The following is a 16,961-nucleotide window of genomic DNA, read 5'->3' as shown; positions in this document are numbered from 1 at the left end:
TAAATAAATAAGTTTATCAATATAAAATATTAAAAATATACTATTTTCATTACATGTGTTTTTACTTTTTAAAATAAAAAGTAATTCAAAACGAAGAGTGAACTCTCAATTAATTTATTATTTATTAGAAATTAAAGTAAACTAGATAGTAAAAAAAAAAAAAAATTGAAGGAAGAGGATCTCTTGGCTCCTTCTTCGAAAATTTGAAACGCGGATCTCAAACGGTCTCATAGTTTGAATTTAAACGAATATCCACCGTTAGATCGCAAAATCTTTTGCTCTGGCCTTCGCTCCTTCTCATTTTTCTCTCTCCCTCCTTCCCCATTTCTTCATTCTTCTACTTCATCCTCTTTTTCCCTTCTCTCTCCGCCCTTTTTCACAAATACCACTCCCTCCATTTCCCAAAATTCTCCACCGAGACCGATCACTCCACGATGCCGTTCCTATCTGAGGCTGCCAGTGCGATTAAGAGCAGGTTCGGTTTCCACGACCACCCCTCCGCATCGCTTTCGCTGGTTCAGAACACTCCTGATCTTCTGAAATCCGCTACCAAGGACTCGCTCGCGCAAAGCTCCATAGTTCGAAACCTAAGCGATTGGGACGACGAAAGTGTAGTCGGACAAAGTAGCGCCGCCGTTTCTTCATCTCGGAGCTTTGAATTCTGCGAGGATCCTTCCTTTTGGAAAGATCACAATGTTCAGGTACAACAACAGTACATTGCTCTATGCAGGTTCACTAGGTCCAATGCAAAGTTTCCCAGTGTATCAAGAGTCATGCTGATTAAAAGAAAATTTGTGTTTGTTAATTTCAAGATTTATGGCTATAATTGATTCTTCTTCTTCTATGTAAGTAATGAAACTGTATAATTATAATTGTTTGGGAGAATAATTGTAATTATTAATATTTGAAAATTGTTTCTAATTAGGCTCACGATTTTCTGGTTTTTTTGTACTTTGGTTTAAGGGAATTGAGTTTGATTTGATTTACTTTTGTGAGCTAGGTTATAATTAGAATGCGTCCTCTTAGCAACTCTGAAATATCGGTGCAAGGGTATGGAAAGTGTGTTAGGCAAGAGAGTTGTCAAACAATTACATGGACTGGACATCCCGAGTCGCGGTTTACTTTTGATGCGGTTGCTGATGAGAATGTTAGCCAGGTAAACTTTGTTGGATAATTTCTTTCATACTGTGGTTTCTATTAATAAATTTTATCCAAATTACTGTACAAACCTGTTTGTTTTTTAATTTTTTGAACCTTGAAGCTTGGTTTTCACACACAAATGGCTGATATGACAGGAAAATCTCTTTAAAGTAGCTGGTTTGCCAATGGTAGAAAATTGCATGGGAGGCTACAACAGCTGCATGTTTGCTTATGGTCAGGTGAGATGTTCAGCTCTGTTTTTGTTGATTTGCTGTTCAGTTAGTTTGCTTAGGTTGATATAGTTCAGTGAAAGGAAATTCCACCTCATGTTATTTGAGTCTATTTCTATTCGAGCATAGTAATGATTGTAAGGAGGCATTTCTGTCACATTTGTTATGATTGAAAAATTATTCCCAGAAATTACATTTCCTCATCAGTACATATTTTTATTCTCGTCCATTCTTTAATTTTTTAGTTAATTTATAATTTAAAAAGTATTCCCGGGAATATGAAAAGTTAACTTAAAATACTTTTAGACATGCCTAGGAATAATTTTTCAATCATAATATTTCCGTGAATGACTTTACGCAGGAATATAAATCATAATTTTAATTCGAAACAAATGGTTCATTAGGTTTTGTATCATTAATTGCATGTTTTACGTGGTTTTGTTCTTTTCTCTGGAATATGAAAATGAAACACTCGTGTGATGACTAAAAATAATTGATTTTGTACAGACTGGCAGTGGGAAGACGCATACCATGCTTGGTGACATTGAGGGGGGAACTAGAAGACACAGTGTCAACTCTGGAATGACACCAAGAATTTTTGAGCACTTATTTTCTAGAATTCAAAAGGTATTGTTTGCTGTTCAACTAGACAGTCAATCATTTTTTAAGGAATGCATACGTTAGATTATTGCAATTGCTTGCACATCAGACGAATTTCATGTGATTTGCACTCTCTAGTTAGAATATTGAAGCCATTTGTTAACTATAGTATCTTATATTTTGAATCAGTGTTCCTACAAGTTGTATTCCTTAGGATTCCAAATGTCATATTTTACAATTATCAATGTGATTTGCACTCTCTAGTTAAAATATTGAAGCCATTTGTTAACTATAGTATCTTATATTTTGAATCAGTGTTCCTACAAGTTGTATTCCTTAGGATTCCAAATGTCATATTTTACAATTATCAATGTTTATGTTGCCGGTTGTATAATTCTTTGAGGTTTTAACTTATTCATATTTTAAAATTTAATTTGGACTAGTTAATCTGTATAGCTTAAGATAAATCTATGCCTCAGCAAAATTATTCATATATATTTATATTTGCAAAATTCTAATTTTAATCTGTAATCTGTTATTCTTGTAATACGTCAGGAAAAAGAGGCTCGAAGAGATGAAAAGTTAAAGTTTACATGCAAGTGTTCTTTCTTGGAGATATACAATGAACAGATCCTTGATCTTTTGGAGCCATCATCTAACAATTTGCAGGTATGGCTAACTATTCATTGAACTTTTAGAAATCCCTTCAAATATAAAATCATGACCCTTTTTGTTGGATATCTTTTCTCATTTTGCTTGTTCTCAAAATCTCTAATCATTAGAAGAACTGATTTTCGTGAGGATTAATCTTCTAAAGCTGAGAAATAATACAATAATATTGTATGAGCTGCTATTTCTTTGTGTTCGCAAAAAAGCCATTTTAAATCATACACCTGTGCGACAGATACGAGAAGACAGTAAGAAAGGAGTTTATGTCGAAAATCTTAAGGAAATAGAAGTTAATTATGCTCGAGAGGTCATTCAACTACTTATTCAGGTATTCTTTCGCCCTTGTTTTTTATTTTTAACATCAAATTGTACTTTGTTTTTAATATAAAATTTTTAAAGTGTTTTTTAGTTTGTGATTGTAATACTGTACTAATTAATTTCAGTTTTTGTCATTTGCATTTCCAAATTGAGGAAAAAAAGTAGCCTTTGTGAAGTTATTTTTCACTTTTCTTTTTAGAACTAAGTCAATCGGCACTGATTCAAAATAACAATGTAATTTTAGGGAGCTGCAAACAGAAAGGTAGCGGCCACTAACATGAATAGGGCCAGCAGTCGTTCTCATAGTGTATTTACTTGCATCATTGAGAGTCAGGTGAGTCAATACTGATGTTCTATCTCCTATTTTCGTGCAAAAGATGTTGAACTTTCACTATTTTTCCAAGTATATTATAAATCAATTTTATTTGAACTATTTTGTTAGTGGGAATCTCAAGGAGTGACTCACTTTCGGTATGCTCGACTTAATTTAGTTGATTTGGCTGGATCTGAGAGGTACTTGATTCCAAAGATCCTGTTTTTGTTTTCTTGATTTAGATAAGAACAGAAGCAAGGAGTATTTCACCTCATTTAACATTCATATGGATGATACTTTATATCCATTTTGATTATAGGCAGAAGAGTTCTGGTGCTGAAGGGGAACGCCTTAAGGAAGCTACTAATATCAACAAATCTCTTTCAACCTTGGGGTTGGTTATCCTCATTGACAATATTGAATTCTCATCTGTTACACTGATATGCTAGTTCCCATTAGTTGATAGAGTTGTGGTATTATCCTAAAAATTTAACATTGTCGGTGATAATATACTTGCAGGCTTGTGATTATGAACCTAGTGAGCATATCTAATGGGAAGTCTCTCCATGTTCCATACCGTGATTCAAAGCTGACATTTTTACTTCAGGTTGGTGCTAATATTTTCTAAATTTATTTTGCTTGGGTAAATTAGATTTCAGTGTCCGAACACTTGTGGCAACTGGAATCGGTCTTATAAAATGAAACAGTTTTGGGGGATATGAACTAGTTTAGAACTACAAAAGTTGCAACCTAATTTGTAAGTATGCAGTCATTATAAAATTGTCACACCTAACCTAATTACTATTTAACAGACTTTGTTTTTTTGATATAGCGGCTAGCAAGTTTCCTTGGCAATAAAATTTCATTAGAGAACCATTTGTTATCCTTAAAGTGGCTTTAGTTTCAGCTATATGTAACCAGCACCTTATTTTGGAACTGCACTTGTCACATTATAGTGTAGAAGCACCTCAAATGCAGATCTTTATGGTATTTTCAGTTACAATTTATAGTTGTTACAATTATATTAGTTATTCTGTTACTTGAAATGTTTGACTCAATGATCCTTGTAATATTCTGCCTGGTAGTATTCAAATCATCTAGCAAGTGTTTCACTGAAAAATGAATAGTTTATATCCATTAATATTAGAGGAAAAAATTATTTTATCTGACTTCATTATAAATTAGGAGCCGCAATTATCAATTAAATCTGATCAGTATTCTATCTTCTTTTCTTTTCAGGATTCTCTGGGAGGGAATTCAAAAACAATCATAATTGCAAACATAAGCCCCTCCATTTGGTCAGTAAACCTCTTATGGTTGTACTAAATATCTTTGCATGGGGACTTGGTTGCTTGCTTTTCCATAAGGAATTTTGGGGAAACCGTCAGTGAGAGAAAGTTACAATGTTTTTCTGTTTAGAGTCGCTATCCGAGTATTCGAGTATATTAACTCCGATAGTCATGAATGGATTTAACGAATTTATCAAAAAATTATTTGTTTATTTATTTTTGTCATTATCGGTTGCCATATTTGGTTATAAATATTTTCATAATTAAGTGACATTTGGTAACTTTTTGCAGTTGTTCACTGGAGACATTAAGCACATTGAAGTTTGCACAGCGCGCCAAATTTATTAAGAACAATGTATGTCTTTTCATACTTTTTGAACCTATACATTGATGTGCAGCTATCTTCTACCTAAAACAAGGGACTGACTCTCAATTATTACGATGCAGTAACATACGTTGTATTCTATGTTATTAATTTAAAAACTTTAATTAATAGTCCTCCAAAACTCATAAGAAAGTCATAGGCTTTGGTAGTTTAATCTTATCACAATCAATATTAGTCATTAGATAGAGTTTATAAAAGCTGTTTGATACGCCATTTCAGTTAAAAACAACATTTTTTTAGCGGTTTATAATGTTTTTGTTAATTTTCCTAAAAATAACATTTTTTAAACGTTAGTTTCTAGCTTTTTATATTTATTCTTATTTTGTTCTTAAAATATTTTATTCTTATTTTGTTCCATTTGTAGTTTTTTTTTTATTTATTTTTATACAAGACATGATTTTATTATTTTATTTTCATGATTTTATTATGTTTATCTTTTTACATATAAGGTAAAAATTTCTTATCAATCTTTTACTAAATAAGATATTGACAATGATAAAAAAAGGTTTATCCGCATTATTATTATTATTATTATTATTTAGATTAGATACTCTTTTATTATGATTTATTTTAACTATTATATTATTTGAAATATTTATTTTACTGAGGAGGATTATACTTCAATGCAATATTATTGATAGTTGATAATTTTGTTTTATTGTAATTAATTTTAAAAAAATGTATTACCCATGTTTATTTTAGCTCTACTTTAGGAAGTTTGTTTAACAACTCTTAGTTATGATGCACAGATAAAGTAATGCAGATATTCTAAAAATAACATGACACATTAAAAATTTCATAAAACATGATAAATATATAATTGTAATTGTACAAATTCAAATTCAAACCATATTTTACAAACATTGTCGAAATAAAAAAAATTATGGATAGTTGTCATAAAAAAATAGTTACTATTTCTTACATATAGAACAATACTATCAATCTCATTATTATTTTTTAAATAATTCACCTAGAGCGATTTCTCTCTTTGGTTAGTGAAGAAACAATGATTATATGTTTCTATATCACACATACTTAAATGTTTTTTCTTTTGTAGTTATTGGATACTCTTGAATTCAGGAGAGAGAATATATTATTTTCTGTTATTTATCTCCTTACATGGATTAGATATATATACAAGAGTAAGCAGCCTATTCTAAGGAACAAATCCCTAAAATTGTGGGATTGTTATTCTAATAATAATAGCAAGATACAGGGAATATAACAAATTAAATACATGGAAATAATATTTAAAGTTTCCTAAAATATACTTTGACACTCCCCCTCAAGCTGGTGAACAAGTATTTTCCATTCCCAGCTTGGATATAATTCTTTCAAAATTACTGCTGCTTAGTCCTTTAGTGAGTATGTCTGCAAGTTGACCTTGAGTGGACACATATGGGGTGCAAATCAAGCCACTGTCAAGCTTTTCTTTGATAAAATGTTCACCTCAATATGTTTGGTTCTATCATGCTGTACTGGGTTGTGTGCTATACTTATTGCAAATTTATTATCACAATATAACCTCATTGGTTCATCCCACTTTATCCTTAAGTCTTCCAATATAATCTTTAGCCATAAAAGTTCACATATTCCTTGGGCCATTGTTCGAAATTCTGCTTCAGCACTAGATCTAGCTACCACACTTTGTTTTTTGCTCTTCCAAGTTACTAGGTTTCCACCAAGAAAGGTACAATATCCAGTAGTTGACCTCCTATCCACAGCTGAACCTGCATAATCAGCATCTGTATATGCCTCAAGACTGGCATTCTTACTTCTTTTGAACAAAATTCCTCTTCCCGGAGTCCCTTTTAAATACTGGACAATTCTGAGTGCAGCTTGTAAATGTGCTTCCTTTGATTGGTGCATAAATTGGCTAACTAAGCTCACAACAAAGGCAATATCTGGCCTAGTGTGAGATAGGTAGATGAGTCTTCCCACAAGTCTTTGGTACATTTCTTTATCCACAGAAACATCCTCCTTTGCACTTCCCAACTTTATATTTGGGTCAGCAGGTGTACTTGCTGGTTTACGTTTTACCTGTCTCCTGTAGCAAATCAATGATATACTTTTGTTGGGATATGAAGATTCCTTTCTTGGAATGGGCTACTTCAATCCCCAAAAAATATTTTAGCTTCCCAAAAGTCTTGATTTCGAATTCCTTGGCAAGGCATTGGCTCAACCTTTGTTGTTCCTTTTTATCATTCCCAGTAATAATTATATCATCCACATAGACCAATAGTATTGTTACTCCCCTTGAATTAGAATGTTTGATAAATAAAGTGTGGTCCCCTTGACTCTGTTTGTATTTAAGACTTGTCATAACTTTGGTGAATCTCCCAAACCATGCTCTAGGTGACTGTTTCAACCCGTATAACGCCTTTTTTAATTTGCAAACTGTGTTGGCCTCAATCTGTCCCGTATACCCGGGTGGTATTTCCATGTATATTTCTTCTTCAAGATCCCCATGTAGGAATGCATTTTTTACATCAAATTGCTGCAATTCCCAATTGTAGTTTGCTGCCAACGACAAAATTACTCTAACCGTGTTCATTTTGGCAATTGGTGCAAAAGTCTCTAAGTAATCCACTCCATATGTTTGGGTGAATCCCTTGGCTACCAACCTTGCCTTATACCTCTCAATAGTCCCATCAGCCTTGTACTTCACTGTATAAACCCACTTGCACCCAACAACCTTTTTTCCAGGTGGTAGGGAGACTAGCTGCCAAGTATTGTTTTTCTCCAATGCCTCCATTTCCATGTCCATGGCTTGTTTCCATTTTTTGTCAACTAATGCCTCAAATACAGAAGAAGGTGTAGTTGTGGTGTTTAGGCTTGTGAGAAAGGTTTTATGGGTAGGTGAGAATTTTTCAAAGGATAGATAATTTGTCAAGGGGTAAGGTTGTTGTTTGGTGCATGTTCTGGTTCCTTTTCTAAGAGCAATTGAGAGGTCTAAATCATCATCTATCTGTTCAACAGGTTTTTCAGAAGGAAATTCATCACAAGCAATAGAGTTAGAATTTATAGGATCAAAAGGAATTACCTCACGTAATGTTGTAGGGTTGGATTCTTGAACATGAGTAGATCTTGGAATGGCCTTTCCTCTTCGTNTGTACACCAAATTTTTCCCAAACTTTGTATTATCATGTGGTTTAGTTGTTGGTCCTGCAGATTGAGGTATTTGATTCACCACTACTTGTTCCTCTTCAGCTTCTGCTTCACATACAGTGGTCATATCCTTTTGAATTTTTGTTTCTGGTCCAAAAGATAGATTTGGTAATGTAAAAGGCTCATCTTCCTCTCTTAAAGTCTCCCCCTGAAGATGAGATTGGTCAAAGTAGCTAACTCGTTCATTGAAAGTAACATCTCTTGACACAAAGAATTTTTTGGATGGGGGATGGAAACACCTATACCCTTTTTGTGTGACAGAGTACCCCAAAAAAACACATTGTATTGCCCTTGGGTCAAGTTTTCCTCTTCCATTACTATGAACATGTACAAAGGAGACACACCCAAAAATTCTAGGTTGAAGGTTATTTGTATGGATTATATGTGGGTAGAACGAGTTTAAGACTTCCATGGGGCTTTTTGAGGATAAAACAGTAGAAGGTAATCTATTAATCAAGTAAGTGGCAGTGAGAATAGCTTCTCTCCAAAATCTTTTCAGAACATTATTTTGAAAAAGAAGTGCTCTAGTTTGATCTAATAAGTGCCCATTTTTCCTTTCTGCAATCCCATTTTGTTGGGGTGTGTTTACACATGAGGATTCATGGATTATTCCTTCCTTTTGACAAAAAGAATTTAGGGTATTATTGAAGTAATCTTTGGCATTATCAGACCTGATTATTTTTATATTAACCCCAAATTGATTTTTAATCATTGAAACAAACTGGAGAAAAATAGAGTTGACCTCAGATTTGTGTTTAAGAAGGAAAAGCCATGTTACCCTTGTACAATCATCTATAAAGGTTATAAACCATTTAGCCCCGAAAGTACTAGGAGTATTAGAGGGACCCCACACATCCGTTTGAACAAGATAAAATGGAGAATTGCTTACTTTATTGCTGATAGGAAAAGATACACGCTTGTGTTTGGCAAGCTCACACACCTCACAATGAAGATCTTCTAGATTTAAATTTTTAAACAAGGAAGGAAATATTAACTTTATGACCCGAAATGAAGGATGCCCCAAACGACAATGAAACAATTGGATTTTTTCTTTTTTGGTCATGGAGGATTCAGATATTAGAGAATGACTCTCAATGGGCAGACTCAAATCTTCCATGTAGTAAAGGCCATTCCATTCTCTAGCATGTCCAATCGTCCTCCCTGACTTCTTGTCCTGCAATATACAAGAGTTACTATGAAAAACTACATTACATATGAGGTCCTTGGTAAGTTTTTGTATAGATATCAGACTTGTGGATAACTTAGGGACATGAAGAACATTTTTTAGTATTATGTTTGGGGTTATTTGGACATCTCCTTGTCCAGCTGCAGTTATGAGAGTCCCATCAGCTGTAGAAATTTTCTTGCTGCTAGGACATGGGGAATATGTGGAGAAGTGTTTAGGGAATGGTATCATGTGGTCTGTGACTCCAGAGTCTAATATCCAATAATGGGCAAATGGGGTATTTGAGACATTAAATCCACAAGAAAATGGAAACTTACGAGAGTATGTTAATGAACACGTACCTGTGGGTTTTTCCAATTTACTAAGCAAGGACCTTACTCTTTCTAACTCCTCATGATTGAGTTGTACAGATCCTTCTTGACTTTCAGGACCAGTAGCAACATAAGCCTGCCCCCCTCTCCTTGGAAGGCCTCCTTTGTGTCCCCAATCTTTACTTTGAGGTTTTCCAAGTAACTTCCAGCATTTATCCCTTGTGTGACGTGGCTTGTTGCAATAGGTGCACCAAACTCCTTCATTTTTCTTCTCTGTGACGTGGCTTTGAGGACCTACTTTTTTTTGTTCTGCAACCATGACTATTCCTCCAACAAGCATAGCTGGATTATCCACAATTGGGGTCTCTAGCATTAGACTCCTTCTACTTTCTTCACTCTGAATAATTGCCATTACTTCATTGAGTCCAGGAACCTTCTCCTTGCCTAATATTTGGATTCTGACTTGATCATATTCTTAGTTTAGTCCTACCAAGAAATCATACACCCGATCTTGTTCAATGTATTCTCTTAGAATTGCTGAATCCTCAGAACACTTGGCCTTTATGACCCTATAATGATCTAACTCCATCCATAAAGATTTGAGTTGATTAGCATATTCAGTGACAGTTTTAGTGCCTTGTTTGGCTGCCATTGTTTTTACTTTCACCTCATAAATCTCGGCAGCATCCTTTGCCTTAGAGTAGGTTTGCTCTATTGCAATCCATATAGCCTTTGCAGAAGTGAGAAACATGCATGTATCGCTGATTTCTGGAACCATTGAGTTCCATAGCCATGCCATGATCATGGAGTCTTCTTCATCCCATGAATTGAATCTGGCATCTTCTTCCGCAGGGACATCATCAGTGAGATGGCTGACCTTTCCTTTTCCTTTTAGAATGGTCTTAATGATTTGAGACCATTTAAGATAATTTTTTCCATTCAATCTATAAGCAGAATGAACATTAATTCTGTAGTCTGGAACTTGTCTACATTTTCCATTTCAGCCATTGTAAAAATGTGCAATTAAGGCACAAAAAAACGAAAATTGATTATGTGCAGGAAATGGAGGCTGCAATGAAACTCTTGGATTGGGCAGCAATGAAGGCTGGGATGGAACTCTAGGGTTGGGCAGCAATGAAGGCTGCAATCAAAACACACGGTCACAGGCTCCCAAGGATCGGGAGCTCTGATACCATCTTGAATTCAGGAGAGAGAATATATTATTTTCTGTTATTTATCTCCTTACATGGATTAGATATATATACAAGAGTGAACAGCCTATTCGACGGAACAAATCCCTAAAATTGTGGGATTGTTATTCTAATAATAATAGCAAGATACAGGGAATATAACAAATTAAATAAATGGAAATAATATTTAAAGTTTCCTAAAATATACTTTGACAGATACAAATGTTTAAAAGCTTGGACACTTCACCAACATTTTTCAGTGAATTATCCAAAATGTTTGTTATCTTATATGTGAAACAAATAAAAGTATTGGAGCTTCGTAGGTTTGAATACTTCATAGATATATATCTGTTAAGTATCCTCTGAGTATTAATATGTATTGCACATGGATACATGAAGCAAATTGGAATATCGGTGTTTCACCGGATTTCAGCTATCAACTTCCGGCTTTGAGCTAGTTTTGTTAAACATAGCCTCAGCTGTTTAGTTATGTAGTTGATCTATATAAATAATTGTATTTTTCTCCAGGCTATTATAAACGAGGATGCCTCTGGAGATGTCATTGCCATGAGAATTCAGATTCAGCAACTTAAGGTATTATAATTTTGATTTATCCTTTCATCTCTTATGTTCTGAACAAAATGTTTGGCGGCCCGTGTTCTTTATATATAATGAGTATGTAAGGGGTAATTTAGTCATTCATCATTATGAGTCAATTAATGCCTTTATATATATGCTTATCGAATTGGCCATCGGAGAAGTGTGACAGTGAGCAAGAGTTTATTTTCACTTTTCATCTGTACTTTGAATGCTAACGGAACAATAACATCAACTTACGTTTCATGCCATACGAATTCATAAGAGTGATTATTTCATAGAAGCTTTTATGTAAAATTACTTAATTGCTTATAGGAAAAGTACAACTGTGACTCAGATTTTACTTTTACTTTTCATCTACTATTTAAAGAGTTCCAACAACTTGTATTTCTTCCTTACTAAACTAACTGGTTTTTACTCCACTTTATTTTGGGGTCTCAGAAGGAACTATCCCGTTTACGTGGTCTAGTTGCTGGAGGAGAAATTCAGGATAATGACAATTCAGTAATCAGCTTTCCAGGTTCTCCTGGATGCTTCAAGTGGGAGGGTGTGCAAGGATCATTCAGTCCATTAACCTCTGTTAAAAGGATATCCCAGGTTGATGTTCTTTTGTGCCTAAGAAATCATCTAGTCTCTCATAACATTTTATACTGATAAGCGTCTTTCTCTTTTTGCAGAAAAAAGACTATGACATTGCCCTTGTTGGGGCCTTTAGAAGGGAAAAGGACAAAGAGATGAAATTACAAGCATTAAGAGATGAAGTTCAAGCATCAATGAAGCTGGTATCTTTGAAAAGCAGTATATTTCTTATTGATGTGTGTTGAGAAGTCACCTTAATTGTGGTCACCTCTAGTTTGTCTTAGTTTATCTTAGTTACGACCTCTTTGATGACTGCCTTATTTGCAGCCTCACGGCGTTACTTTAATCTTGTATCAGCTAGAAATATGGCTTCCATGGAATTGTCACCTTATGAACAGACTTTGTGGGTTGCCTTGTGCTTAAATAGAAATTTTTAGATGGTATCAGACTCTTTCCTATATTGTTGGGTAGCTTCCATTTTCCACACTCTAGGCTGGCATTCATAGGTGTGAGGGAGATGGTTGAAAAGCCGTCTTACAAACTAGTTTCGTTATTTGTTATGAATGATTGATTAATGACGGAAGGAGTATATAAGCTTTTGACCTACAAGTACCAATTTTATGTGAGAAATGCTTACTAATTTTGTCAGGTTATCACAGAGCTCCATTCTAATATTCTTGACTAGGTTTTCAGTATTCTTTTAGTCTTTTAATTTGCAGTCATTGTCTTTTGCTGATTTATTAATAGTTGATGTTTTTATGATGGTGGATTAAATGGTTCAAATATGGGATGATATTCAGGTGAAACAAAGAGAAGATGAGATACAAAGTTTGAAGATGAGATTACGTTTTCGAGAAGCTGGAATAAAAAGGTTAGAAGCAGTTGCTTCTGAGAAGATCTCAGCAGAGACACATTTGTTGAAAGAAAAAGAGGAGCATTTGAAGGAAATTGAGGTCTTGCGAGCGCAGGTTGATCGGAATAATGAAGTAACTAGATTTGCTATGGAAAATTTGCAGCTAAAAGAAGAAATTAGAAGGCATGTTCATTGATACAGGAAAATCCTTTTAGTTATGAAGCTGTTTTGTCTCTTGTGAATGCAAAAGTAACTCATTTTATTTCATATGATTAAAATAATAAAGGTTGTGAAGTGACATATTTACCCTACAACCAAAATCAATGTTCTAGTATGAACAATATACGCAGTTATAAACTTTGCCCATTATATTAACAAGTATGAATTATGGAAGTCTTTTGAAGCAATATTGTCTAGACACGAGAAACAAGTCAACTAACCGGTCTGTGTTCACCAATAGAGTAGTACTAGCTAGACTACTGTGACTTATCGGTGATTTACATATTTTTCTTTTCTAATACTTATTCATCTTCAAGACAGGTTAAAGTCATTCTGTTTGGAAGGAGAACGAGAACAGATGAGTGAGCAAATCATGGCATTGGAAAACAAGGTATGGCACGCCCTTGTACTTCATAAAATCTTCAGTTAATTCCTTTAAAGTTCATTGTGTCTTTTTCCACTTGAATGTGCAGTTGTTGGAAGCACTAGACTGGAAGTTCATGCATGAACCCGATCTGGTAATAACTGTTACTGTAATAATTTTTCCGTGTGTGTAGAAGTCATTTGAAACTCCTATCTTGACCGATCTCCTTGGTTTTTGGAATGTTAGAAAGCAAATTCTGATCCAACAATGGAAGATGAACGTAATGATGGCAATCTTGTCTCCGAACTGGTAAGAATGATACAGAATCTCTAGCACTCGTAATCATGTCTGAAGCAGTGAATGTCACAATGGACTACATCAACATAAATGTAAACTAGAATCTGATTTTGATTGTCCTTTCAATCAGGTTTTCATATTAGCCGGCAAATTTCAAAACTGCTGTATATAGATAACATATATTTTTTCTGTTTACTTACCGTACTTATGGTTTTATTGCTTGCATTTTAAATTGTGTGCATGTAACTTATTCAAATGTTTAATTCTTATTGATGTTTGTCTTCAGGAGTCTAGTCCAAAATTACGTTGGCAGTCTTCGCTTAGGGAGGAAAACGAGTTTCTCCGGATTCAGGTCTAGAAAAATCTTGTTGCACTGTGTTAACAATATTCAACTTAATAATTCATGTCTTTCTCGTTCTCTCCTGACTTGATATGATTTTATCTACGACAGGCTATTCAAAACCAAGCAGAAATGGATACAATTTGCAAAAAGCTAGAGGTTTGCTTTGAGGAGAAAGAAAAATTAAAAAGGTGCTGTTTCCTCTATCATTTTTGTCATATATGGGGTGTTTGTGCATTTCTGAATATTACCTGTATATAGTTTGTACCACAATGTTATTCTCGTGATATTTCCTTATTCCAATCGTTTCGGCGTAGATGTGTTTCGCTTTGTTGTCACCATGAACAAAACAGAGCTTGAAATTTTTCCTCTAAATTTTATCTTGCAGTTATGTTGATGATTTGACGGAAAAATTAGAACATGAGAAATCCCGAACAGTTAATGAAGGAAAACAGAAAATGGACCTTCCATCAACAATCGAATTGCCTGTAATTAACAACAATGACCAACTGGAATTGAAAGCAATGGTTGATGCCATAGCTGCTGCCAGTGAAAGAGAAGCAGAGGCTCACGAGACAGCAATTATTTTGGCAAAAGAGAACGATGAACTCAAGATGAAGCTTAAAATCTTGATTGAGGATAATAGTAAACTGATTGAATTGTATGAACAAGCTGCGGCGGCGGATAATATTAATAGAAATGCTCATAAAGGGGAGGATGCTCATGAAATTGGTTCCCAGATTGACAACGGTTGCTTTTCTCTTGAAATAACAAAAGAGGAAGCTGAGTTGAAAGGAGTGGTTGAGAATCTCCAGCACCAGTTAATGGAAATGAATGAAGAAAATGAAAAGCTCATGAATCTGTATGAAAGAGCCATGCAGGAGAGGGATGATCTAAAAAGAACCCTTTCATGTACTGGACAAGACCGAGTTGAAACCAAGGGATTCGTTGACTGCCCAGAAAAGCTTGTTGAAGTTGATGGTGGGGAAAGAGACTTGAGTGTAGAAATTATTTCACAGGAAGTGCGGGGTGAAAGTGAAAGTAAATATGAACCCACTACTACATCTGGGTCTGATATGGACGTTGACTGTGATGCATATGAACAAGAAAAGCTTTTAAAGGATGACAGTGAGGCTGATGTATTGGTTAACTCTGAGAAGTATAATCTCAGTGGGGCAAAGTTATCAGAGGAATTAAGTTGTGCTACAAAGAAGCTTGAAAGAGTCGATGAACATATCTCAGATGCAGTCAAGACTATAGCTTCACTCGGTTGTGCTGAAAAAGCAACGGTCCAAGTTGATGAGCTCTCTAGAGAAATCGAGGATACAGAGAATGATATTCACATCAAGCGTCAGCAGTTCGAATCTTTGAAACTTAAGCTTTCTGAAGCACATGAAAGAAGAATAATTGTTGACAAAAAGTTCTCAGCGCTAAAATACTCATTATCAAACTTTCCCTCGACATTTTCTTACTTTGTGCAACGGGAAACAAGGGCCAGAGCAGTTGTTAAGGACTTGACATCTCATCTTGACCACAAGAAAGGGAAATTGGCTGATCTTCAAGCTTCCAAACAGGCACTGGAGAATGCTAAAGAGAAGAACCAAGAATCCGAAGTTGAATTGAAGAAAAATATTGCGTGCATCAAATTGAAATTGGAGGAAGAGAATCGAAAGCACGAAGGTGAAAAGGTTCTATTTGCGGTCGAAAACACACAGAATATTGATTCCTCGCTGAAAAATTGGCATCTTAGAAGCAAAGCCACTGATTTACTTAAGTTTGAAGAAGAGAAAACAACACTGCAAGCAGAGATGAAGCTTTCTCAGCAGAAACTCGGGGTTATAAGAAAAGAACTGGAAAATCTAAACAAGAAGGGGGCAAATGTAGAAAGCCAGTTTGAGGCTGTTCAACTGGAAATAAAGCAATGCTTGAGGAACACCGAGGAGAAGGAACTTGCACTTGAACGTGTGATGAAAGAGAAAGAGATGCTCTTGGAGTTTAGAGATAATTGTATGACTGAAATAGAACATATGATTATTGAACTCCAGCAACATGTGTTTGAGTATGACCTAAAGGAGGGTGAAATGAAGATTCTAGGAGAAGAATTGCAAATGGATTTGACAAGAGCCGAAGAGTTACAGACAGCTAGGGTCATTGCAGCAAACAACAAAAACAATTTCTTTTCTTCTATTTCTTATTCAGGCATGTTGAAGAAGTTGGAGGATGAGATGCAGAATCTGCACACATCTGTTCAGGAAACAAGATTGTTGCTGGAAGGCATTTCCCGTGCCGCCTAAACTCTTGCTCTGTGTAACTAATTCTCTCTTTTCTAATTGTACCATGCTTTTGTTTAATTCTCCTTTTAGTTCCTAGAGAACCAAATTGAATTTTTTCAATAACACTTATGGAGAATGAATATATAATCTTTTTTCCAATCTCATCCCCAACTTGAACTGAGTGCATTGCCACTAAAAGTCATTTTGAACTACAGATATTTAAAATCTTATAAGTAATTCAGCTGCATTTATCGTTGTGGTGTTTTGTTTTTCCACTTATCTGATAAAAAATTTTGGTCTTGGATTGAACATGATATTTGGTAAAATTTCTTTGTTTTCTGGATTCTATATTAATGCTAATGTGTATTTTTAGAATAATAGTGTTTGATATTTGTAAACATAGAGACAAAAGACCATTTTTTTTAAATACATGAAAAATGTCAAAAAACTGTAAATGATAGAAATAAGTACAATATTGATATTTATGGTCTTTAAATCTTTCATAATCATTTAACTTATGAACATTATCATCACAAATATTAGATCACCTTTTTAATCCCTTATAATCCGCTTTAACACCTTGAAAACCTAAATATAAATATCAGTACACAACAAATAACATGAGTTTTTGATTCTTAAC

General features: G+C 34.6%; 1 protein-coding gene across 1 annotated transcript; it reads left to right on the top strand.

Annotated features, from left to right (window-relative positions):
- Window positions 1-115: 115 nt before the first annotated feature.
- LOC106753138 (kinesin-like protein KIN-12E) lies at window positions 116-16,480 on the top strand. The gene is made up of 22 exons (XM_014634932.2): window positions 116-701; window positions 1,001-1,156; window positions 1,296-1,379; window positions 1,878-1,997; window positions 2,526-2,639; window positions 2,875-2,967; window positions 3,202-3,291; window positions 3,400-3,470; window positions 3,590-3,664; window positions 3,790-3,877; window positions 4,510-4,568; window positions 4,851-4,914; window positions 11,328-11,393; window positions 11,838-11,993; window positions 12,074-12,178; window positions 12,776-13,011; window positions 13,369-13,438; window positions 13,521-13,565; window positions 13,658-13,720; window positions 13,995-14,060; window positions 14,160-14,239; window positions 14,437-16,480. Exons 1-22 carry the CDS (start codon window positions 435-437, stop codon window positions 16,340-16,342), a joined length of 4,074 nt encoding a protein of 1,357 aa, XP_014490418.1. The 5' UTR covers window positions 116-434; the 3' UTR covers window positions 16,343-16,480.
- Window positions 16,481-16,961: the final 481 nt, after the last annotated feature.

This window comes from Vigna radiata, unplaced genomic scaffold, assembly GCF_000741045.1.
Source record: "Vigna radiata var. radiata cultivar VC1973A unplaced genomic scaffold, Vradiata_ver6 scaffold_234, whole genome shotgun sequence".
NCBI lineage: Eukaryota > Viridiplantae > Streptophyta > Magnoliopsida > Fabales > Fabaceae > Vigna > Vigna radiata.
The sequence above is the reverse complement of the archived record's forward strand: the minus strand, read 5'-3'. Positions and strand labels throughout refer to the sequence as shown.

Coding starts and splice junctions, on each gene's coding strand:
- LOC106753138 (XM_014634932.2), top strand. CDS start 435: ATGCCGTTCCTATCTGAGGCTGCCAGTGCGATTAAGAGCAGGTTCGGT. Junction 702..1,000: donor GGAAAGATCACAATGTTCAG/GTACAACAACAG, acceptor TTTGTGAGCTAG/GTTATAATTAGAATGCGTCC. Junction 1,998..2,525: donor TATTTTCTAGAATTCAAAAG/GTATTGTTTGCT, acceptor GTAATACGTCAG/GAAAAAGAGGCTCGAAGAGA.